Genomic DNA, 27,516 nt, shown 5'->3' with positions numbered 1-27,516 from the left:
CTGCAGCGATGTGCACCGCTGTGCACGGAGTGGTTCCGACCCGCGGCTCTTTTGCTGATTGAGGTGAGCTATCTTTTCAATTTTAATAATGTTATGTTTCTTATCTTTTTTGTAGGTCCAACATGGCCCGTGGCGTCTTCCTGCAGCGATGTGCACCGCTGTGCACGGAGTGGTTCCGACCCGCGGCTCTTTTGCAGATTGAGGTGAGCTATCTTTTCAATGTTAATAATCTTATGTTTCTTATCTTTTTTGTAGGTCCAACATGGCCCGTGGCGTCTTCCTGCAGCGATGTGCACCGCTGTGCACGGAGCGCTTCAGACGGGTATGTATGTTCCTTTTTTTTCCGTGTAAAAGTAAGCCATTTTGTTTCTTTAGGCTAATCTTATGTTTCTTATCTTTTTTGTAGGTCCAACATGGCCCGTGGCGTCTTCCTGCAGCGATCTGCACCGCTGTGCACGGAGTGGTTCCGACCCGCGGCTCTTTTGCAGATTGAGGTGAGCTATCTTTTCAATGTTAATAATCTTATGTTTCTTATCTTTTTTGTAGGTCCAACATGGCCCGTGGCGTTTCCCTGCAGCCGATTGCACCACTGTGGACGAAGCTGTTCAGACGGGTATGTATGTTGCTGTTGTTTCCGTGTAAAAGTAAGCCATTTTGTTTATTTTGCCTAATATTATGTTTCTTATCTTTTTTGTAGGTCCAACATGGCCCGTGGCGTCTTCCTGCAGCGATGTGCACCGCTGTGCACGGAGTGGTTCCGACCCGCGGCTCCTGCGACAGAAAAGTACGTTATTTCTTTAATAATATTTTTATCTCCCTTTTTTTTATGATATTGTTATTTATTGTATTTCCTAATACCTGTCATTTAATTTGTTACAAAAAATGTTTCCGATCTTTACATTTTTGATTTGTTTGACGAAAGTGCTATTAATAATTGAATAGGGGGAGTACTTGATTTTAATACGGCATGGGCGGGGCACGTTTATTCACGTTAACGTCATTTCCCGATCTCGTCTGGAAAGTTCTACAGGTAAGCGAGCAACTTTAGTCTGTTGATGTAATGTATTAATTATTTTGTGTTACATCTACGGTTTTCATTTACAGGTAAGCCAGGTTTGTTTGTTTTTTACGGTTCATCTTATGTTTCCGTCGAGACTAAGAGAGCAACTTTTGTCTGTTGATGTAATGTTTTAAATTTTTTTAGTTAGATGTACTGTTTTCCTTTACAGGTAAACAAGGTTTACTTTGTTTGTAGGCTAATATTATTTTATCTTTTTTCTAGGTCCAACATGGCCCGTGACGTCACCCTGCAGCGATGTGCACCGCTGTGCACGTAGTAGTTCCTATTCGAGGCTTATTTGCAGTTTGAGGTCAGCTATCTTTTCTATTGTAGTAATCTTATTTTTTTTCTGTCTTTTGTAGGTTCCACATGGTCCGTGGCGTGTCCCTGCAGACAGGTATGTATGTAATTTCACGATATCTTCACTGAAGTTTGCGCAGGTGTCGTCCTGGTATTCGGGTCCTGTACTCTAGTTTTGCCTTAAGTATCTGATGTTTTCTGATCTTTGCCTCTTGTTTGTAACTTTTTTTTTTCAAGGTCCAACATGGCTCGTGGCGTCTCCCTTTTTCACGTTAACGTAATTTCCCGATATCTTCACTGATGTTTGCGCGATGTCGTCCTGGTATTCGGGTCCTGTACTAGTTTTGCCTTAAGTAGCTGATGTTTTATGATCTTTACCTCTTGTTTTTAAAAATGTATATGTATGCACTGTCCATGTTCTGTTTGTGTTTGTCTGATTTATACACCCCACTGACTGTGCTGCTACGATCGACAGGTAAGTGATATATTTTAATACATTTATGCACTGTTCATGTTTTATTTGTGTAACGATTGTCTAATTTCTACAGTTCACTGAATTTACTGCTACGATTGACAGGTTAGGTGCAGAGCGCCATATTAGTAATATAAAAGAAAAATATTTTGCCACAATTTGTAGTATCATTAATTTGTGAGCTACTGTTTCAAATTATATGCCTACTGTTATGCTTGCAAGTTTACGTTAACGTTTGGTTAACACGCTTGCATGCAACTGCGTTTTTATTTTATTAAATTTTACACTGCACTTGCGTATTGGTTTTAATGCACGCACAACTTTGTAGTAACTCCCCAGACTACTTGGTGCCACTTTAATTCTTTTGGGAGGGTGGGACCTGTCTCTTGCATCCGCGCGCGTTCACACTCAATTCACATGTAATTGCCACATCTTGACTCGCAATAAGATACACTTCTTTCCAGACTGTCCTTTGTTTGCTACAAGGAAGCACCGCACCCAAACATTAACATACGGCTACAGGGCAACGTCAACACTACATGTGGTCTTCTTTTGGTATTTAATTCAAGCAACTGACAGGCCTTCGCGTATACTTAACACAGAATTCGCACCTCTGCACTCACAATGGAATACACTTCTTGCCAGACAGTCCTTTGTTTGCTCGAAGGAAGCACCGCACCCAAACATTAACATACGGCTACAGGGCAACATCTTACCTATTTGCTGTTTTTCAACACTACATGTGGTTTCTTTTGTTATTTAATTCAAGCAACGACACTTTTTTTAGCTTTCGCACTATTTAAAACAGACGAGCGGACTTTCGGGACAGTTCTTGGGAAAAAGCCCGACGGTATACTTCGAGAGCTGATCGATCTCTAACTAAAAACTGTAAGTAACTGCTTTCATTAAGAATAAGAGAATGCTTTACTTTTAACGTTTTAAATTTATTTACAATAAATAATTCAATTAGTATAGTTGTATAAATTTTATAACTTTTACTTCTAAAATTTACGTGCACATGGCTTTTTAATAAACACTTTAAAGCATTTTAGAATATTTTTTGTCGGGAAACTTTCAACATCATGCAACTTTTGCCATATCTCATGTTCTTTAGTAGCTGCAGTGTAAGAAATGAGTGTATTTTAAAGATCTTATCATTTGTAGCAACTCCATAAAGAGTACTATCAGTGTTTGTAAAAGCATTACCAGTAAATAGCCATGCGGGAAAGAGCCCTGTCGCGTAGCTGGGGAGAGCGGGAGGGGGCATGCTGTAACCCCGGACTCTACGTAAAGCACCCGTCTCCTCGTGTGCCGTCTGTCATCATCAGTGTCCTGGGGTAACTTTTACTTTGTTTGTAAAAGCATTACCAGTAAATAGCCATGCGGGAAAGAGCCCTGTCGCGTAGCTGGGGAGAGCGGGAGGGGGCATGCTGTAACCCCGGACTCTACGTAAAGCACCCGTCTCCTCGTGTGCCGTCTGTCATCATCAGTGTCCTGGGGTAACTTTTACTTTGTTTGTAAAAGCATTACCAGTAAATAGCCATGCGGGAAAGAGCCCTGTCGCGTAGCTGGGGAGAGCGGGAGGGGGCATGCTGTAACCCCGGACTCTACGTAAAGCACCCGTCTCCTCGTGTGCCGTCTGTCATCATCAGTGTCCTGGGGTAACTTTTACTTTGTTTGTAAAAGCATTACCAGTAAATAGCCATGCGGGAAAGAGCCCTGTCGCGTAGCTGGGGAGAGCGGGAGGGGGCATGCTGTAACCCCGGACTCTACGTAAAGCACCCGTCTCCTCGTGTGCCGTCTGTCATCATCAGTGTCCTGGGGTAACTTTTACTTTGTTTGTAAAAGCATTAACAGTAAATAGCCATGCGGGAAAGAGCCCTGTCGCGTAGCTGGGGAGAGCGGGAGGGGGCATGCTGTAACCCCGGACTCTACGTAAAGCACCCGTCTCCTCGTGTGCCGTCTGTCATCATCAGTGTCCTGGGGTAACTTTTACTTTGTTTGTAAAAGCATTAACAGTAAATAGCCATGCGGGAAAGAGCCCTGTCGCGTAGCTGGGGAGAGCGGGAGGGGGCATGCTGTAACCCCGGACTCTACGTAAAGCACCCGTCTCCTCGTGTGCCGTCTGTCATCATCAGTGTCCTGGGGTAACTTTTACTTTGTTTGTAAAAGCATTACCAGTAAATAGCCATGCGGGAAAGAGCCCTGTCGCGTAGCTGGGGAGAGCGGGAGGGGGCATGCTGTAACCCCGGACTCTACGTAAAGCACCCGTCTCCTCGTGTGCCGTCTGTCATCATCAGTGTCCTGGGGTAACTTTTACTTTGTTTGTAAAAGCATTAACAGTAAATAGCCATGCGGGAAAGAGCCCTGTCGCGTAGCTGGGGAGAGCGGGAGGGGGCATGCTGTAACCCCGGACTCTACGTAAAGCACCCGTCTCCTCGTGTGCCGTCTGTCATCATCAGTGTCCTGGGGTAACTTTTACTTTGTTTGTAAAAGCATTAACAGTAAATAGCCATGCGGGAAAGAGCCCTGTCGCGTAGCTGGGGAGAGCGGGAGGGGGCATGCTGTAACCCCGGACTCTACGTAAAGCACCCGTCTCCTCGTGTGCCGTCTGTCATCATCAGTGTCCTGGGGTAACTTTTACTTTAACAAACAGATGACATTCTCTTGTGCGAAACAACTGCTCTTCCTGTAAAAATGCCCATTTGTATTCAGTAGTATAACTCAATGACATGCTGGGTAAACTTTTGGAAATAAGCCGAAAGTAATAATATTGGTAAAGTAATAGCGCATTATTACCAACCATCCGTTTGTTAACAGATTGCACACCAAATCGTGTCTCGTTTGTGAGGGGCCACGAACGCTCATGCTACCTTACCTTGCTCGCGCATCCCCTATCTGCTTCGGGACTGTCTCCGGGGCTGACCACCTCCATAGCGCCCCTCTCCAGCGCGTCTCAGAGGCACAGGGCACATACATGCTGTTTTTGTACATTACACGTGCTCATCTTTTTTTGGATTAATTAAATTAACTGACATTATTTCTTCCTTTCGCAGTATTTGAAGCACACGAGCGAACATTCTGAATATTTTATAAAAAGAAGCTAGGCCGTATACTTCAAGAGCTCATCTTTCAATTTTACAGAACTGTAAGTAACTTCTTACAATGGAAAGACAGTAATGCTTTGTTTTGCATTTTGGGCCTTTTTAACTTCACTTACATTTGTTTACGAGGAATGTAACGCTGTCATACCTTTAGCTTTTATTTGTCAAATTTACGCGCACTCTGTAATTTTTAAAACACTATCTTGTACTTTTAGATAATTTGTCCATTGCACCATCACTCACTGCTGCACTCTCTTCAGCCTCTCTGCACTATCACTCACTGCTGCACTCTCTCCTCAGTCTAGGTGTAACATCCCTTCATTCTCTCCTCAGCCTCTCCCTGCACGGTCCCTTCAATGTTGCCCTCTCTGCTCAGACTCCCGCATCCAGGCTGCACCCATGACTCATCCACTGCACCATCACTCACTGTTGCGCTCTCTCCTCAGCCTCTCCCTGCACGGTCCCTTTACTGTTGCACTCTCTACTCGGCCTCTCCCTGCACGGTCCCTTCACTGTTGCACTCTTTCCTCAGACCCCCCTCATCCAGGCTGCACCCATGACTCATCCACTGCACCATTACTCACTGTTGCACTCTCTCCTCAGCCTCTCCCTGCACGGTCCCTTCACTGATGCACTCTGTAATTTGTAAAACTCTGTCTAGCACATTTCGTTAATTTGTTGTAAAAAGCGTTCATTATAATGAAACTGTTGCCGTATCGAATGCTCTTTGGTAGCTGCAGTGTTTAGACGGAGTGTATTTCAAAGACCTTATCCCTCGTATAAACTCTTTAAATAGCAGCACTAGTGTTCGCAAAAACAGCCTGTAGCTTTGCTGTCAGTAGAGGGGGGGCGGGGGGGGGGTTGGGGGAAGGAACGGAGGATGCGGTAGCTACAGACTCCTTACGTAAAGCATCCGTCTCCTCGTGCGCTGTCTGCCCAATGCCACACTTCTTGAATTATTTTATTCAAGTAACTGACATTATTTTTTATTTCCTTGTATTTCAAGCATTCGAGCGACCTTTTCTCGAGTGGTAACCAGGCAGTATATTTCGAGAGCTGATATATCTCTGTTGCAGAACTGTAAGTAATTTTATACATTAAAAATAAGACAATGCTTGACTTTTAAGGGTTTACCTTTTTAACTTTACTTATATTTTGACTTACGATATATGTAACAATGTTATACCTTTGCATTTTAATTGCAAAATATACGTGCACCTTTTAATTTATTACACACTTTCGAGCACATTTCAATACTTTGTTTACTACGTTTAACATCCTCAACCTCTCCCTCCACCGTCCCTTCACTGCTGCAATCGCTCCTCAGCCTCTCCATGCATACTCTCCTCAACGTATACAAATGTTATCTGAATGAACGGAAAAGTGATGCAACTTTTGCCATATCTCATGTTCTTTAGTAGCTGCAGTGTAAGAAATGAGTGTATTTAAAAGATCTTATTTGTAGTAACTCCATAAAGAGTACTACCAGTGTTTGTAAAAGCATTAACAGTAAATAGCCATGCGGGAAAGAGCCCTGTCGCGTAGCTGGGGAGAGCGGGAGGGGGCATGCTGTAACCCCGGACTCTACGTAAAGCACCCGTCTCCTCGTGTGCCGTCTGTCATCATCAGAGTCATGGGGTAACTTTTACTTTAACAAACAGATGACATTCTCTTGTGCGAAACAACTGCTCTTCCTGTAAAAATGCCCATTTGTATTCAGTAGTCTAACTCTGTGACATGCTGGGTAAACTTTTGGAAATGAGCCGAAAGTAATAATATTAGTAAAGTAATAGCGCATTATTACAATCCATCCGTTTGTCAACAGATTGCACACCAAATCGTGTCTCGTTTGTGACGGACCACGCACGCTCGAGCACATTTCAATACTTTGTTTAGTACATTTGACATCCTCAACCTCTCCCTCCACCGTCCCTTCACTGCTGCAATCGCTCCTCAGCCTCTCCATGCATACTCTCCTCAACGTCTCACTGGATCATCCCTTCAATGCTGCACTCTCTCTTCTGCCTCTTACTGCAACATCTCTTCATTCTCTCCTCAGTTTCTTCCTGCACGGTCCCTTCACTGTTGCACTCTCTCCTCAGCCTCTCCCTGCACGGTCCCTTCACTGAAGCCCTCTCTGCTCAGACCCCCTCATCAAAGCTGCACCCATGACTCATCCACTGCACCATCACTCACTGTTGCACTCTCTCCTCAGCCTCTCCCTGCACGGTCCCTTCACTGTTGCACTCTCTCCTCAGCCTCTCCCTGCACGGTCCTTTCACTGCTGCCCTCTCTGCTCAGACTCCCGCATCCAGCCAGCACGTCTGACTCATCCACTGCACCATCACTCACTGTTGCACTCTCTGCTCAGCCTATCCCTGCACGGTCCCTTCACTGAAGCCCTCTCTGCTCAGACCCCCTCATCAAGGCTGCACCCATGACTCATCCACTGCACCATCACTCACTGTTGCACTCTCTCCTCAGCCTCTCCCTGCACGGTCCCTTCACTGTTGCACTCTCTCCTCAGCCTCTCCCTGCACGGTCCCTTCACTGAAGCCCTCTCTGCTCAGACCCCCTCATCAAGGCTGCACCCATGACTCATCCACTGCACCATCACTCACTGTTGCACTCTCTCCTCAGCCTCTCCCTGCACGGTCTCTTCACTGTTGCCCTCTCTGCTCAGACCCCCGCATCCAGGCTGCACCTCTGATTTATCCACTGCACCATCACTCACTGCTGATACACTTGATATGTATTACGCTCTGTTATCTATGCTCTCTGTATTATACTCTCTGTGTTATGCTCTATGTGTTATGCTCTGTCTTACGCTCTCTGTTTTACGCTCTCTGTTTCTTACACTCTGTTTAGCACACTGTTTATACACGCTCTCTAACATATACTCTGTTACACATTATATATATATCACGCTCTGTTATCTATGCTTTATGTATCATGCTTTCTGTGTTAGGCTCTCTGTGTTATGGTCTCTATCTTGCGCTCTTTGGTTCTTACACTCTGTTCCTTCCTTTTTCGTACGCTCTGTTTCTTACTCTGTTTCTTACTCTGTTTCTTTCTCTGTTTCTTACTCTCAGTTTCTTACGCTCTGTTTCTTACGCTCTGTTTCTTACTCTCTGTTTCTTACTCTCTGTTTCTTACTCTCTGTTTCTTACTCTCTGTGTATTACGCTCTGTGTATTACGCTCTGTGTATTACGCTCTGTGTATTACGCTCTGTGCATTACGCTCTGTGCATTACGCTCTGTGCATTACGCTCTGTGCATTACGCTCTGTGCATTACGCTCTGTGCATTACGCTCTGTGCATTACGCTCTGTGCATTACGCTCTCTGCATTACGCTCTCTGCATGACACTCTCTGTATTACGCTCTCTGTACCACATTCTCTGTACTACATTGTAAGAGTAGTTCAGAGAGTGTGTTGCAAAGAACATGGTACAGAAAGCGTGGTGCAGGAAGCGTGGTGCATAAAGCGTGGTGCATAAAGCGTGGTGCATAAAGCATGGTGCATAAAGCGTGGTGCATAAAGCGTGGTGCAGAGAGTCTGGTGCAGAGAGCATGATGCAAAAAGTATAATGCAGAGAGTATGGTGCACTATAAGTTGGCAATCGCTGATGATGATAAAGTGAGTGCAGGTGAGAACCAATCTGCAAACTCCAATTGGGTTGCTTACCTGAGGCATTGCCAACTTTTTCACATCTTTTCACTTTCTATACATTCTGTCTGGCGCTCTCTGTCTGGCGCTCTCTGTCTGGCGCTCTCTGTCTGGCGCTCTCTGTCTGGCGCTCTCTCTTTGGCGCTCTCTGTCTGGCGCTCTGTCTCTTACGCTCACCCTCTGTACTACATACACCCTCTGTACTACATACACCCTCTGTACTACATACACCCTCTACTACATACACCCTCTGTACTACATAACACTCTGTACATACACTCTGTACATACACTCTGTACATACACTCTGTACATACACTCTGTACATACACTCTGTACATACACTCTTTAACACACTCTCTGTACCATACTCTCTGTACCACACTCTCTGTAATACACAATCTCTTTACATACTCTCTATACACACTTCCTATATTACTCGCTCAGCATTATGCTCTCTTTAATTTATTACACACTTTCTAGCACATTTCAATACTTTGTTGTAGAGTACGTTTGACATCCTCAACCTCTCCTTCCACCGTCCCTTCAATGCTGCAATCGCTCCTCTGCTTCTCTTTGCACCGTCCTTTCAATAATGCACTCTCTACTCACCTTCTCCCTGCACCGTCCCTTCAATAATGCACTCTCTGCTCAGCTACCCATTGCATTGTCCCTTCACTGCTGCACTCTCATCAACTTCTCACTGCATCATCCCTCCACTGTGGTGCTCAGAGCATAAGGCAAAGAGCATAGTGCAGAGAGCGTTGTACAGAGATCTAGAGAGAATAAAGATAACATTAGCCAAATTGAAAAGATAACTTTTCACAAACTGTACAAAAAAAAGCATATTGAAACAACTTCATGCACAGTAGTGCATATCGCTGCAGGAAGACACCACGGGCCATGTTGGACCTACAAATGAGATAAAAAACATAAGATTAGCCTAAAAAAACAAAATGGCTTACTTTTACACGGAAACAACAGCAACATACATACCCGTCTGAAGCGCTCCGTGCACAGCGGTGCACATCGCTGCAGGAAGACGCCACGGGCCATGTTGGACCTACAAAAAAGATAAGAAACATAAGATTATTAAAATTGAAAAGATAGCTCACCTCAATCTGCAAAAGAGCCGCGGATCAGAACAACTCAGTGAATAGTGGTGCACATCGCTGCAGGGAGATGCACGGGCAATGTTGGACCTAGAAAAACGAAAATATACCTTTTCCAAATAAATTTGAAAAGAAACAAAAAACATACATACCGTTCAAAGGAGTACTAAGCAACTTCTTTCAGAGAGGGTCAGAGCAAAATGGCCTTTACATATCTACAGCCATTTTCAGAGTTCGGTATGTGCTGGGTCTGTGCTTTTGTTGTTCTGAGCAACACATAACGACACTCACTGTCTAAAGAACAGCAAAACTTAAAGGCCCCCAAATACACTCTCTATTATGATCTCTGTATTATGCTCTCTGTATTAAACTCTCTGTACAATGCTCTCGAGACTACGCTCTCTGGACTACGCTCTCTGGACTACGCTCTCTTGACTACGCTCTCTGTACAATGCTATCTGTACAATGCTATCTGTACATAGACCCGCTGTAGTACATACACCCTCTATACTACATACACACTCTATACTACATACACCCTCTATACTACATACACTCTCTGTACATACAATCTTCATACACAATCTCTAAAACACACTCTGATACACATGATATGTATTACGCTCTGTTATCTATGCTCTCTGTATTATACTCTCTGTGTTATGCTCTATGTGTTATGCTCTGTCTTACGCTCTCTGTTTCTTACACTCTGTTTAGCACACTGTTTATACACGCTCTCTAACATATACTCTGTTACACATTATATATATATCACGCTCTGTTATCTATGCTTTATGTATTATGCTTTCTGTGTTAAGCTCTTTGTGTTATGGTCTCTATCTTGCGCTCTTTGTTTCTTAAACTCTGTTCCTTACGACCTTTTCTTACGCTCTGTTTCTTACTCGGTTTCTTACTCTGTTTCTTACTCTGTTTCTTACTCTGTTTCTTACTCTGTTTCTTACTCTGTTTCTTACTCTCAGTTTCTTACGCTCTGTTTCTTACTCTCTGTTTCTTACTGTGTTTCTTACTCTGTTTCTTACTCTCTGTTTCTTACTCTCTGTTTCTTACTCTCTGTTTCTTACTCTCTGTTTCTTACTCTCTGTTTCTTACTCTCTGTGTATTATGCTCTGTGTATTATGCTCTGTGTATTACGCTCTCTGCATTACGCTCTCTGCATTACGCTCTGTGCATTACGCTCTGTGCATTACGCTCTCTGCATTACGCTCTCTGCATGACACTCTCTGTATTACGCTCTCTGTACCACATTCTCTGTACTACATTGTAAGAGTAGTTCAGAGAGTGTGTTGCAAAGAACATGGTACAGAAAGCGTGGTGCAGGAAGCGTGGTGCATAAAGCGTGGTGCATAAAGCGTGGGGCAGAAAGCGTGGTGCAGAGGACTGGTGCAGAGAGCATGATGCAAAAAGTATAATGCAGAGAGTATGGTGCACTATAAGTTGGCAATCGCTGATGATGATAAAGTGAGTGCAGGTGAGAACCAATCTGCAAACTCCAATTGGGTTGCTTACGTGAGGCATTGCCAACTTTTTCACATCTTTTCACTTTCTATACATTCTGTCTGGCACTCTCTGTTTGGCACTCTCTGTCTGGCGCTCTGTCTCTTACGCTCACCCTCTGTACTACATACACCCTCTGTACTACATACACCCTCTGTACTACATACACCCTCTGTACTACATACACCCTCTGTACTACATACACCCTCTGTACTACATAACACTCTGTACATACACTCTGTACATACACTCTGTACATACACTCTTTAACACACTCTCTGTACCATACTCTCTGTACCACACTCTCTGTAACACACAATCTCTTTACATACTCTCTGTACACACTTCCTATATTACTCGCTCAGCATTATGCTCTCTTTAATTTATTACACACTTTCTAGCACATTTCAATACTTTGTTGTAGAGTACGCTTGACATCCTCAACCTCTCCTTCCACCATGCCTTCAATGCTGCAATCGCTCCTCTGCTTCTCTTTGCACCGTCCTTTCAATAATGCACTCTCTACTCACCTTCTCCCTGCACCGTACATTCACTAATGCACTCTCTGCTCAGCTACCCATTGCATTGTCCCTTCACTGCTGCACTCTCATCAACTTCTCACTGCATCATCCCTCCACTGTGGTGCTCAGAGCATAAGGCAAAAAGCATAGTGCAGAGAGCGTTGTACAGAGATCTAGAGAGAATAAACATAACATTAGCCAAATTGAAAAGATAACTTTTCACAAACTGTACAAAAACAGCATATCGAAACAACTTCATGCACAGTAGTGCATATCGCTGCAGGAAGACACCACGGGCCATGTTGGACCTACAAAAAAGATAACAAACATAAGATTAGCCTAAAAAAACAAACATGGCTTACCTCTGAACGAAAACAACAACATACATACCCGTCTCAACAGCTTCGTGCACAGTGGTGCACACGGCTGCAGGGAGACGCCACGGGCCATGTTGGATCTACAAAAAGACAAAAAAAAAATAAGATTATTGCAAAAGAAAAGATAGCTTACCTCAAACTGCAAAAGAGCCGCGGATCTGAACAACTCAGTGAATAGTGGTGCACATCGCTGCAGTGAGATGCACGGGCGATGTTGGACCTAGAAATACGAAAATATACCTTTTCCAAAAAATTAGTAAACTAAAAAAAACATACGTACCGTTCAAAGGAGTACTGAGCAACTTCTTTCAGAGAGGGTCAGAGCAAAATGGCCTTTACATATCTACAGCTATTTTCAGAGTTCGGTATGTGCTGGGTCTGTGCTTTGGTTGTTCTGAGCAACACATAACAACACTCACTGTCTAAAGAACAGCAAAACTTAAAGGCCCCCAAATACACTCTCTATTATGATCTCTGTATTATGCTCTCTGTATTAAACTCTCTGTACCACACTCTGTACAATGCTCTCTGGACTACGCTCTCTGGACTACGCTCTCTGTACAATGCTATCTGTACAATGCTATCTGTACATAGACCCGCTGTAGTACATACACCCTCTATACTACATACACACTCTATACTACATACACCCTCTATACTACATACACTCTCTGTACATACAATCTTCATACACGATCTCTAAAAGACACTCTGATACACATGATATGTATTACGCTCTGTTATCTATGCTCTCTGTATTATACTCTGTGTGTTATGCTCTATGTGTTCTGCTCTGTCTTACGCTCTCTGTTTCTTACACTCTGTTTAGCACACTGTTTATACACGCTCTCTAACATATACTCTGTTACACATTATATATATATCACGCTCTGTTATCTATGCTTTATGTATTATGCTTTCTGTGTTACGCTCTCTGTGTTATGGTCTCTATCTAGCGCTCTTTGTTTCTTACACTCTGTTCCTTACGCCCTTTTCTTACGCTCTGTTTCTTACTCTGTTTCTTACTCTGTTTCTTACTCTGTTTCTTACTCTGTTTCTTACTCTGTTTCTTACTCTGTTTCTTACTCTGTTTCTTACTCTCAGTTTCTTACGCTCTGTTTCTTACTCTCTGTTTCTTACTGTGTTTCTTACTGTGTTTCTTACTGTGTTTCTTACTCTGTTTCATACTCTGTTTCATACTCTGTTTCTTACTCTGTTTCTTACTCTGTTTCTTACTCTGTTTCTTACTCTGTTTCTTACTCTGTTTCTTACTCTGTTTCTTACTCTCTGTTTCTTACTCTGTTTCTTACTCTCTTTTTCTTACTCTCTGTGTATTATGCTCTGTGTATTATGCTCTGTGTATTATGCTCTGTGTATTATGCTCTGTGCATTACGCTCTGTGCATTACGCTCTGTGCATTACGCTCTGTGCATTACGCTCTCTGCATTACGCTCTCTGTATTACACTCTCTGTACCACATTCTCTGTACTACATTGTAAAAGTAGTTCAGAGAGTGTGTTGCAAAGAACATGGTACAGAAAGCGTGGTGCAGGAAGCGTGGTGCATAAAGCGTGGTGCAGAAAGCGTGGTGCAGAGAGTCTGGTGCAGAGAGCATGATGCAAAAAGTATAATGCAGAGAGTATGGTGCACTATAAGTTGGCAATCGCTGATGATGATAAAGTGAGTGCAGGTGAGAACCAATCTGCAAACTCCAATTGGGTTGCTTACGTGAGGCATTGCCAACTTTTTCACATCTTTTCACTTTCTATACATTCTCTGTCTGGCGCTCTCTGTCTGGCGCTCTCTGTCTGGCGCTCTCTGTCTGGCGCTCTCTGTCTGGCGCTCTCTGTCTGGCGCTCTCTGTCTGGCGCTCTCTGTCTGGCGCTCTCTGTCTGGCACTCTCTGTCTGGCGCTCTGTCTCTTACGCTCACCCTCTGTACTACATACACCCTCTGTTCTACATACACCCTCTGTTCTACATACACCCTCTGTACTACATACACCCTCTGTACTACATACACCCTCTGTACTACATACACCCTCTGTACTACATACACCCTCTGTACTACATACACCCTCTGTACTACATACACTCTTTACATACACTCTTAACCACACTCTTAACCACACTCTCTGTACCATACTCTCTGTACCACACTCTCTCTAACACACAATCTCTTTACATACTCTCTGTACACACTTCCTATATTACTCTCTCAGTATTATGCTCTCACACTCTCTATACACACACACACAGTCTAACACGCTTTAAACGCACAAAATCCACACAACACTATTTACGACAATAAACTACATAATATTAAGTACATGCTTATAGAAAAAAACTATAGTACAAATGCAACTCACTATTATTTATGACTTGCTCAAAAATACAAATACACTTTACTAAACACTTTCATTACCTTACCTTCTTTCTTGTAATACAATACATTAATAAATACTATTATTAAAAGTACTAACTAATGCATTTTTCTCATTTTTCATAGGTTGCCAATTATTCCTTACAAGATCACAAGTTGCTAATTGCGTGTCCAAACAACATCGAGGTAAAAGTACATAACTGTTTTTGTTTCTCTATCCACTTGTAACAGTAAAAAGAATTTTAACAACATCAAATAGTATAGATCTATAAACAAGATAACATAACTCATTTACTCTCTATATATACATATATATATATATATATATATATATATAGATATATATGTGTGTGTGTGCATGTATATAGATATATTTATATATATATATATGTTTATAGAATAGCCTACTTAAAGTAAAAATAAAAATACTCTAGTATAAATAAAAGACCTAAATATTATAAAACTAATACTTACAAGATTACTAGGAAAAAAATAGGCTAGAAATTAAAAGCTATAAAAATAAATCTCATTAATAACTATAATATAAATATAGCAATTTGCCAGTAAACTGTAACTATATACAAATAGAACATAGTCAATATACTCTTTAGACAAGAGTTTAAGAAAACAAAATCAGTGTAGCAATAAATATGATCCAAATACTGCAAGCAGATTATCATCAGGGGCATTTAAGATTTTCAAGTAATTCAAGAGGGAGACAATGTTTACCAAATAGCACATTTGCTATTATACACAACTATAGCAAAGTTGCAAATACATGGACTAAAGAAGATTTACATCACATTATGGACTTAGGTGAAGCTTTATACACAGATATGCATTCAATTAATTGTCAAATACTTATGCATCCAGACGAATTGCCTAATTTTATACAACACAATAACACTATCTATGCACTTAAGCTTAAAGAACCATCATATGGAGACATATTGAAACATTTTGACCCATCAACACCAACATTAATAACAACATTAAAAGCTGCACTAGATTGCAACTCAGGTGTTTTACTTTGCATGGAAAAGTATGTTATTTCTATTATAAACAATAACAATTCATACTTTGTATTTGATTCACATAGCCGCGATAACACAGGAATGCCTCACCCAAATGGAACATGTATTACTATACAAATACCATTTGAAAATCTTCTAGACTACATAACTAAGCTTGCACATAGCATTAAAGGTCCAAATGATAATTGCGTGCCATATGAATTAACTCCTATAAATATAACTACTATTAAAAAAGATACGCTTCAAAAAGCAATAGTCAATAATGAACAAAATAGAAATTCGATACCAAGAAAATATATATATGTGCATTCTACTGAAGCATGTTCTAATTTTTTTACACACGCCTTTCTGACACGTATAGAAAGAGCAAAAAATATCATACGTGAAGCAAAAATCAGAACCTTTACTAATGTAGAACAGCCATCAACATCATTAGCTAATACTCTTAGTACAAGATCAGATCCAAATGCATTTTCAACTCCTACAACACGTACAGAACTAACTACGACTAACAGCCATCACATAGATCCACCACAATATACTACTACACCACAGAATAATACTACAACTAACACATATGCTAGTATAGTTAGAAAAACACTTCACCAAAATAGCATAAACAAACATTTAGAAAAACAAACATCACAAGGTAATTTACATGCCAACACATATACAGATAGTAATGATCATGTTTATAAACGTATTCCTGTAAGTAATACAATAATAATTCCTGAAAATAGGGCCAATAGCATATTGACTAAAAGTCTAACAGACACAAATAGAGACCGAAATAATGATAATTTGGCACAAACTCCACAAAATATAGATACGGTTAATAGAACACAGGAGCATAAACAAAACACCATTGAAAACACATCTCAATATTCACAATCTCTAACAATGAGTCTATTTGCTATACTACACAACTACTGTAAACCAGCATCTACTTGGGACACTTTAGATGTTAATTGTATAATGGATCTTGGAGATGCTTTATATACTGAAATGCACTCTCTTAATAACGATAATTGTGAACTACTACATAATTTACCTAATTACATAGTTCACAATAACATAATATATTCGACTAAGCTGAAAAAAAACTTTCAAGGTGAGATAAATGAAGAAAACAAAAGTAAAAATGCTAAATTAATGTCAGCATTAACTTCAACAATTAATTTAGAAAATGGTGTTTTAATCAGTATAGAAAATAATGCAATTTCTGTATTTAAAAATAACCATTCTTACTTTATATTTGATTCACATAGCCAAGATGAAAAAGCAATACCACATCCTAATGGAACATGTATTGCTATAGAAATAGAATCTATTAATCAACTTATCCAATACATCATAAAGTTACCTAATAAAGGAAGACTAACACATTCACAAAGTATTAGTTTACAATTAACTCCTGTAAAAATTATAACAATTAGCCGGAAATCCCTTAACGCAACACTAAAAAACAATAGCGATAATAAAATGAAGTCTAAAAAAAACATATATGTCCATACTACACAAGTATTGGTAAATGCATTAACACATATTACAACTACAAACATACAAGTCAGAAATACAAGTACAAACACAGTAAACAGCAATAGTCAAGCAAATGAAGAGCTTTTAACAACACACAGTAATGTCACTGCCGACATAACTAATAGCAATGACAATGTCATAACTGTATCATTTACACATAGTGATCAATTACAAACACAAACTAGTAGGGTACAGGCGCAAAAAAGTAACAGGAAAAGAAAGCATATACAAGAAGCAGAAAATTCAGATTACACTGATACTAATATAAGGTTAGAAACAACAACTGAAATAATAAGTAGATTCCATGCCCAAATAAGATATGGTCCGGAGTATGCTTGCACTATTTGCAATCAATTATGGCATAAACAGAATTTAGTCAAAACACACAGTATTACAAAGAAAGCAAAATTCTTAGAGTGTAACATTAGCAAATTCAAAACTGATGAGATATGTAAAACATGTTACACATATATCAATAGCAACAAAATACCCCCTTGTTCTTTTTATAATGGTATGACTTTTCCTAATATTCCAGCAGCTTTACAGTTGCATAATTTAGAAGAAAGATTAGTATCACCAAGAATACCTTTTTTACAAATTAGAGCACTACCACGTGGGTCCCAAAAATCTCTATCAGGTGCAGTAGTTAATGTACCTGCAGATGTTATGACAACTGTTACTGTTTTACCTAGGCAAGTTAATGATAACATGACGATTCCCATTAAATTAAAAAGAAAATTAAGTTACAAATCTTATACACATTTTGAGAATGTGAGACCTAATAAAGTTAAAAACGCTGCAATATATTTAGCAAGTACTAGCAATATGTTCAAAGAATATGGAGTCACCATTAATCCAGATTGGCAATATACACCAGCAAATATAACACCTTGTAATGACACTTCTGATACTAACGATACATCAGATTCTGAAGACAACATAGCAGCAGGGAATTTAGATACTATGTTAACGAATGAAACTATAACTACAGAAAATACTAATATTTTAAATTTAGCACCTGCAGAACATAACACACCAAGAGGTCTATATGAAGACATAGATTCTGAATATTTAGCTTTCCCTACAATATTTTGTGGCAAGCGAAGGCTAACAAATAAAGAAAGGCATGTACCAGTACATTACAGCACAATTTGTCAATGGGAATTAAGGAGTAATGATAAAAGAGTAGCAAAGTCTATAACTAATGTTTTCTTTAAATTGACTAAGTTGCGCATAAAGCAAATACATAGCAAAATATATATCTCCCTTAGGAAATACTTTAATAATGGCCATGTTATAACTGCAAAAGACATCAAACAAAAATTAGACAAAATTCTACAATTTAATGAGGGGTACAAAATACTTAAAACTGTACGTAGTTCACCACCATATTGGGAGCAATGCAAAAAAGATTTATTTGCTATGATCAGACAATTAGGGATACCAACTTTCTTTCTGACTTTATCAGCTGCTGAAACAAAATGGTATCATTTAATTAACATCTTATTGCGTAGTGAAAACCAAAAGGAATGTACAAAAGAAGAATTTCAAAATATGTCATGGGAAACAAAATGTGCATTAATACAACAAAATCCTATAACTTGTGCAAGACATTTTGACTTCCAAGTTAGAAAACTATTTAATTGTATACTATTACATGAAAGTAATCCAATCGGCAAAATAATAGATTACTTTTATAGAGTAGAATTCCAACAACGAGGATCCCCACATATACATGCCATAATATGGATCGAGAATGCCCCACAATATGAAACTTCTGAACTCAATAAAGTTATTACTTTTATCAATAAGTATGTAACATGTGCAAAAACTCAAGATCCAAATATAGAGTCTTTATTACCGCTCCAAAAGCACGGCCATACAAAGAATTGTCGTATTAAACATAAAAGAACATGCAAATATCAGTACCCAAAATATCCAATGCCAGAAACGTATATATTAGAACAATTAGAGCTAGACAAAACAGATCAAGAACTCCTTCAGCAAATTGAACTAATACATCTAACGATGAACTCACAAGAATTTCAAAATTACACTTTTAGTCAGTTTTTAGATTCAATGCAACTAGATATAAAACAGTATCTTAAATGTATACAATCAATTATTGAAAAGAAAACTATTTTTCTACAAAGAACACCTGCTGAATGCTTTATTAATAACTACAATCCTACAATTTTACAAGCATGGCAAGCAAACATAGATATACAATACATCTTAGATGCATATGCCTGTGCTGTATATATTGTTTCATATATTAGTAAATCTCAACGTGGAATGAGCAAAATAATTGCACAAGCTGCAAAAGAAGTATATCACAATCCAAGTATAAAAGAACAACTCAAGCATATAGGTAACAAATTCTTAAACTGTACCGAGATAAGTGCACAAGAAGCTGCCTATCTCATACTTCAAATCCCTTTACGAAAAAGTTCGAGATCTTTTGTATTCATTAATACAAGCCCACAAGAAAAGAGGACATACCTATTAAAAGACATTGAGGCTATAAATTTATTGCCAGATACTTCTAATAACATTCAATATGAAAATATTATAGTAAAGTACAGCAAACGCCCTGAAATATTAGAAACATGTACATTAGCTGACTATGCATCTATGTATGATGTTAAAAAAAAAAAAAAAAAAAAGAATAAAGAAACCGACCATGAAAATTTTCTGGCAGAAAATAACTTTTATAGCTCAGATGAGGAAGAACTTGAGATTAATCTGCAAAATGAAGAAATAGAAGTAGACTACGCAAAACGCAAAAAACAAAAAATAATTCGATATTGTAGATTTAACAAAAACAATGACTCCGAAAATTATTATAGAGAATTGATAATGCTTTATTACCCATGGAGAGTTGAACATCAAATAATTGGTCAGAAAGAAACATATTATGAACGCTATCTAGAAATTCAAAGCACAATTGACTATTATCATAATAAATATAATAAAACATTAACAACAAACGACAATGAAAATAGTACATTAGATCCATTACTTATACCTCCCACAGAAATAGAAAATGATGACAACATATGTCCAGAAATACAAGCTAATGAACAAATAATCTATGACTTATCATTCGATTTAGGAATTAGAAGTACAACTATTGAAGAAGAACTAACAAATAATTTAATACCAAATGAGCAATATAACAGTATAATGCAAAATCTTACCAATGAGCAACTTAACTTTATATACCATCACTTACATTGGATCAAAACAAAAGATACACCCTGCTACACATTTTGTACAGGTGGTGCAGGAGTTGGTAAAAGCTTCCTTATTACTGCGCTTTACCAAACATTACTACGATACTACAATACTAAAGCAGGAGAAAATCCAGACAACATATATGTATTGCTTACAGCTCCAACGGGCAAAGCAGCACATAACATTCATGGTAAAACACTACATAGTACTTTTAAAATACCTGTTTCGCAAACACTAGATCACAAACCACTAACTCATGAGAACAGGAGCACACTACAAAACCAATTAATGCATCTAAAAATAGTAATAATTGATGAAATCTCAATGGTAGGAGCAAATATATTCAATTTCATACATAATAGACTACAAGAAATAAAAATGTCTAACCTCCCTTTTGGTGGTGTATCAATTTTAGCAATTGGAGATTTTTATCAATTAAAGCCAGTATTTGACCCATACATTTTTGAAACTTCTAAATATTCATACAGACCATTAAGTACTAATCTATGGCAAGAACATTTTAAGTTATTTGAGTTAACTAAAATAATGAGACAGCTCAATGACTTACCATTTGCTGAACTACTAAACAGATTACGAGAAGGAAAACAAACTACTGAAGATATAATACAGATACAAACACGAGAATTAGAACCACCAGAAAACATTATCAAAACTATACCTTACATAATGGGAACTAACAATGAAGTTAATAGCATTAATAGTGCAGTTTTATTGCAACATATACAACATTACCCAGTTTACACAGCAACAGCAGTAGATACAGTTGCATCTGACTTAACTGAAATTGTTAAAAAGAAAATTCTTAGTCAATTGCCTACAGACTCAACAAAAACAATGGGCCTGCCATTCGTTGTCCATATTGCCTTGAAATTAAGATATGATCTAACTAGCAATATTAATGTTAATGATGGATTAACTAATGGTGCTACAGGCATAGTTGAATTTGTAGAAACAATAAATAACACCCCTAATGTTATATGGATTCATTTTGATGATGCAAATGTTGGTAAATATACAAGGCAGGAAAATAAACACATATATAACACTAACATTTTGCCTACTTGGACACCAATACATGCTATATCGCGCCATTTCCAATTTACCAAAAAATTTATCACCATTATACGCAAACAATTTCCCCTACGACAATCATCTGCACGTACTATACATAGAACACAAGGAGCTACTATTGAACCACTTTACATACACTTTAACAATAGCAAAGTACATCATATGCATTATGTGGCTTTAAGCAGAGCAAAATCATTAGCTAACATATATATTAAAAACTTTAACCCTGACAAAATAGCTGTCCATGCTAAAGTACATGACGAAATGACAAGACTTCGAACAGATATGCTATTGCAAATATCTGTACCACAATTATGTAACTACAGCCAAATGTGTAATTTGATAGTGCAAAATATACGTTCACTGCAAAAGAATTACACAGCTATAAAAGCAGACACAAATCTAATGAATGCAGATATTCTATGCTTCACTGAAATAAACACTACTAGACCAGCTGATAGCAATACTTTCTTAATAGAACAGTACCATCTATTAATATTTGACAAATTCCACCATCAAGTAACAAACCATGGCATAGCAATTTACTACAGGAAAAATATTTTTTTAATTCCTATATATGAAACACAACACGAAATTGACATTCTACATTTTACTCTGCAGCTTAATAATTGCAACTACTTATTTGTTATACTATACAAACCACCACATGTACACATACAAATACTATTACAAGTTTTAAGTACAATATTGAACTTTTACCCTAATTATAATTACTGCATAATGGGTGACTTCAACATAGATCTAACACAAACATCACAAAATGCTGACATACTGCGACAATATATGGTAAACGAATTCAAATGTGAACAGAAAGTAACAGAATATACAACTGACTACAAATCGACTTTAGATCATATCTATAGTAATGTAAACTTAAGTCACTATGGTATATTAGAGTCATATTATAGTGATCACAAAGCTTTATGGGTTGCAATTTAGTAAGCATGGTGTATATATATGGGTGTATAAATAGTTCGCTATCTTTATGTGGCTAAAGCAATATTTATGTTAAGTACTAACTCAGTGGCTTTCTATGGGTATATATGTAGCTCTGTATATGTGTTGATAGCTCTCTGTGTGTATGGCTGTCTCAGAATATGGAAGTTTATGGATGTATCAATATGTAGTGCTCTATATGTATGTCTGAGTGATACACTTTATCTGTGTGTGGTAGACTCTCTCTCTATATATACCTCACTCGCTCTCTCCCTATCACTTTCTCTCACTAACTCTCTCTCACTACATCACTCACTCTATCTCACACACTACTTGACTCGCTAACTAACTCATTCACTCTCTCTAACTCACTCTCTATCTCACTACTCAACTCTATCTAAATAACAGCAACACAATAACACTACTTCACTAACTCTCACTCAATAGCTCATTAAATAACTGTTGCTACATACATCACTCTCTTGCTACATCACTCTCTAACACACTATCTCACAACTTCACTCTCTACCTCACTACATCACTGTCTCTCACTACATCACTCTCTCTCAATTTCACTCTCACTACATCACTATATCACGCCTCGCTCTCTCTAAAGTTCAGTCACTCAATAACTCACTAACATAATCACTATCTCACTAACACACAAATTCTATCTCTTTACCTCACTACATCACTCTCTCTCAATCTCACTTCATCAGATTGACAATCTCTTTATCACACTAAATAACTCCCACTCTCTATGACTAACGCACTCTTATATCACTAACTCACAACATCACTCTCTGTTTATATCTCTACATTCGTAAGCATCACTACCTAACTCTTTCAATACTTCACTCTGTCTCTCACTACCTCACTCTCTATCTACCTAACTCTCTCTCACTACATAACTCTCTCTATTTAATAAGCCACTTATATAATTTCATAGGTTACTTTATGTTACTTCAAGATAAAGTACAATGTATTCAACAGTTATATTCAAAATGTATACTCACAATTTATTCTCATTTCAGATGATTTCTATACAAGAAATTAAGATGGGCAAACAAGATGAGAGCAAACCTTATCAAAAGGCTATAAAAGCAAACATTGTAACATGTTCTCAAAAAACAAACTACCAAAATGCTAAGAAAGAAAACAAAATCTTATACCACCTTGCCCTAGCAGATGAAAGTGGTACAATAAAAGCAACATGCTATAATGACGATTTTTACAATCAAACAAAACAAGGACATGGAATTATTATAAGAAATTTTCTAGCAAAGAACAATGTTGTACTTTTAACGAAAAATACTAAAATATCAAGGATGATACCTTTAACGCTTACTAGTGAGATTCTGGACGAAGCTAAAAATATACTAGAACCACCAGCTCCACCAGTATCACCGATTAAAACAATAAGACAAGCAAAATTAAGGACATTGATGAGCATAACAGGGACAATATCCGAGGTATGTTAAGAAGTACAACACCAACTCTATTCAAACATGCTCTCTGCCCCACACGATCTGGCCCCACGCTCTCTGCCCCCACGCTCACGCTCTCTGCCCCACGCTCTCTGCCCCCGCGCTCTCTGCCCCCGCGCTCTATGCCCACGCGCTCTCTGTCCCCGCGCTCTCTGCCCCCGCGCTCTATGCCCCCACGCGCTCTCTGCCCCCGCGCTCTCTGCCCCCGCGCTCTCTGCCCCCGCGCTCTCTGCCCCCGCGCTCTCTGCCCCCGCGCTCTCTGCCCCCGCGCTCTCTGCCCCCACGCGCTCTCTGCCCCCACGCGCTCTCTGCCCCCACGCGCTCTCTGCCCCCGCGCTCTCTGCCCCCGCGCTCTCTGCCCCCGCGCTCTCTGCCCCCGCGCTCTCTGCCCCCCGCGCTCTCTGCCCCCCCGCGCTCTCTGCCCCCCCGCGCTCTCTGCCCCCCCGCGCTCTCTGCCCCCCCGCGCTCTCTGCCCCCCCGCGCTCTCTGCCCCCCCGCGCTCTCTGCCCCCCCGCGCTCTCTGCCCCCGCGCTCTCTGCCCCCACGCTCTCTGACACCACGCTCTCTGCCCCCACGCTTTCTCTTCAACACACTCTCTTCACAAAAATATGTCTGCACCGCACTCTGTCTGCACCGCACTCTGTCTGCACCGCACTCTGTCTGCACCGCACTCTGTCTGCACCGCACTCTGTCGCCACCTACATCACTAATAAAAACTAATATTTACTTTATCTTTTACAGGAAGAAGAAACTAAAAACATTTTTGTGGCAGGACAAGAAACAAAATTAAAATCTATTACAGTTATAGACACAACAGACTCTGTCAAAATAACATTATGGAGAAATGCAACAGAATTCCCAATAACACTTGGAACGTATGTCAAAATGACACACTTAACTGTCCACGAGTTTAACAATGAGAAAATGTTAAATACTACGCGGAATACACATATAGAGGTAAGTACTACCCACACGCTCTGCCCCACACTCTCTGCCCACATGCTCTCTGCCCCCACGCTCTCTGCCCCCACGCTCTCTGCCCCCACGCTCTCTGCCCCCACGCTATCTGCCCCCACGCTATCTGCCCCCACGCTATCTGCCCCCACGCTATCTGCCCCCACGCTATCTGCCCCCACGCTCTCTGCCCCCACGCTCTCTGCCCCCACGCTCTCTGCCCCCACGCTCTCTGCCCCCACGCTATCTGCCCCCACGCTATCTGCCCCCACGCTATCTGCCCCCACGCTATCTGCCCCCACGCTATCTGCCCCCACGCTCTCTGCCCCCACGCTCTCTGCCCCCACGCTCTCTGCCCCCACGCTCTCTGCCCCCACGCTCTCTGCCCCCGCGCTCTCTACACCACGCACTCTCTGCCCCCGCGCTCTCTGCCCCCACGCTCTCTGCACCACGCTCTCTGCCCCAACAGCTCTCCTCAACGCTCTCTGCCCCCACACTCTCTGCCCCCACGCTCTCTGCACACACGCTCTCTGCCCCCCGCGCTCACTGCCCCCCGCACTCTCTGCCCCCCACGCTCTCTGCCCCCCACGCTCTCTGCCCCCCGCGCTCTCTGCCCCCCGCGCTCTCTGCCCCCCGCACTCTCTGCCCCCCGCACTCTCTGCCCCCGCGCTCTGTGTATATGTAGATTTGAGTGCGTTTACCTGTATGTATGCAAAGCTCAATAAGTGGGTAGGTGTCTATGTGTGTTTCTTTAAGTGGCGCTATATGAGTAGAATTAACTCTCTATGTCTATGTAGATGCCTCAATATGTATTATACCTAAATCTATATCTTACAGCACTATCTATCACTACCGAACTCTCTCACTACCTCACTCTCTAACTCACTACATCACTCTCTATCTTACTACATCACAAATTCACTCTCTATCTATCTCACTGGCTCACTTTCTCTTACTCTCTATCTCACTCCCTCACTTTCACTACATAACTCGCAATATACCACACTCACTCTTTAACTGTAGATCTGTATCTTACAGCACTATCTATCACATCACTCTCTCACTACATCACTCTCAATATCACTACATCACTCTCTATCTTACTACATCACAAATTCACTCTATCTCACTACATCACTTTATCTCTATATCACTACATCTTTATATTACTTTCTATCTCACTACATCACTTTCAACACCTCACTCAAAATACAACTCGCTCAGTCTCTTCAAATCACTCTCGCTCTCTCACTACATCAATAAATATAACTCAAAACTCCACTCAATTTATCTCACTACCTCACTATCCTACAACATCTATCTCGCAAAATATCACAACTACACAATCTCCCACTAAATAAGTACATCACTCTCTCTCGCTCTCACTACCTCACTCTCTATCTTTAAAACTATCAGTTTCTATTTAACTTACCATCTGGACTACTACAATAACAGAATAATCACAATGCACACTATATGCCTCTATTAACAATTTTTTTTTACTTTGCAGGTAATAGAACCACCTTTGGAAAAAATAAATATTACAATATATGGGATTGAAAATACGACGCAAGAAAAATGTACACTAACGGTACACATTCAAGACACTGAACTTTTAAAATCAATGGACATCGAAAATACTATTATAATGGACTACTTCGATATACCTACAGACGTAGAAGACTTTAGTGAAGCTCTCATGCTAAAATTACCAAAAAATGTCAATGTTATATTTAAAAATGGCTCCATTATTGAAATAATCGAATAAAATTACTAAAATGTAATTTAAAGTGAACACTAATGCAAACTTTAAGAAATGTAAATCAAACTCTATATAAATTCTAATTAATAAAAATTTTTAAACACTTTTCAGTACTAATTATTTACAAACAACAACAATGTATTTGATCTTCTGAACTATCAATGCATATTTACAAATAGTCTAGGATTACCTCTGTATGTGTAAGTCAGTAGCTATGTATATCCTCACTCTATCTCAAACTCTCACTTTCACTGCCTCATTCTCTTCCCATCACAACGTCACTCACTCTCACTAATCTCACTCTATCAATATCATTAACTCACTCTTTCAACATCACTAATCCACTAAATATATATCACTAACTCACTACTCACACAATCAAAGACTCAATACCTCACTCACTAACACAATATCTATCTCACTACCTCACAAATACACTCTCTCTCTCTAACTCACTACTTCACTCACTCTATATCTCACTAATTCACTTTCAAAACATCTTTCACTACATCACTCTCTCTCAAGCTCACTACCTCACAACGTCACTCTCTGTTTCAATCTCACTACATATAACAACACTACACCTCACAAACTCACTCTTTAACTACCTCACTCTCTGTCACACACTACCTCACTCTATCTACCTCACTCTCACTACCTCACTATCTCCATTTGTATCACACAAAGACATTTTCACTGTTTCAATACATTACTCTATAGCTCACTACCACACAAACTCACTCACTGTTTACATCTCACTACTATAAAAGATTCCACTACCTCAATACCAAAATCTTGCACAAACTGACTTTTTCCTTCTCTCACTACCTCACTCTCCATCTACATCTTTATCACTACATAAATCTGTCTACTACACTATATTTATCTCAGTACTTCACTACCTCACAACTTCTCTCTCAAAAAATATAACTAATTCACTCTCTC

General features: G+C 39.8%; 2 protein-coding genes across 3 annotated transcripts in view; both read left to right on the top strand.

Moving 5' to 3' along the window:
- The window catches only part of LOC147703659 (serine protease 27-like), a 337,557-nt gene that overhangs the window by 286,003 nt on the left and 24,038 nt on the right, over window positions 1-27,516 (top strand). The window lies entirely within an intron of this gene.
- Window positions 8-26,676, top strand: LOC147703660 (uncharacterized). 2 transcript variants are annotated; one of them, XM_086931998.1, is made up of 7 exons: window positions 8-2,720; window positions 4,889-4,980; window positions 5,943-6,016; window positions 14,636-14,695; window positions 23,403-23,840; window positions 24,597-24,812; window positions 26,320-26,676. In XM_086931998.1, the coding sequence occupies exons 5-7, from the start codon at window positions 23,403-23,405 to the stop codon at window positions 26,575-26,577; spliced, it is 912 nt and encodes a 303-aa protein (XP_086788124.1). In that variant the 5' UTR covers window positions 8-2,720; window positions 4,889-4,980; window positions 5,943-6,016; window positions 14,636-14,695; the 3' UTR covers window positions 26,578-26,676. The 2 variants fall into 2 exon arrangements, with proteins under 2 accessions (XP_086788124.1, XP_086788125.1); XM_086931999.1 differs by lacking the exon at window positions 8-2,720 and having other exon boundaries at window positions 4,156-4,980.

The sequence above is a fragment of the Lissotriton vulgaris genome, chromosome 7 (genome assembly GCF_964263255.1).
Source record: "Lissotriton vulgaris chromosome 7, aLisVul1.2, whole genome shotgun sequence".
Classification (NCBI taxonomy): Eukaryota; Metazoa; Chordata; class Amphibia; order Caudata; family Salamandridae; genus Lissotriton; species Lissotriton vulgaris.
The sequence above is the reverse complement of the archived record's forward strand: the minus strand, read 5'-3'. Positions and strand labels throughout refer to the sequence as shown.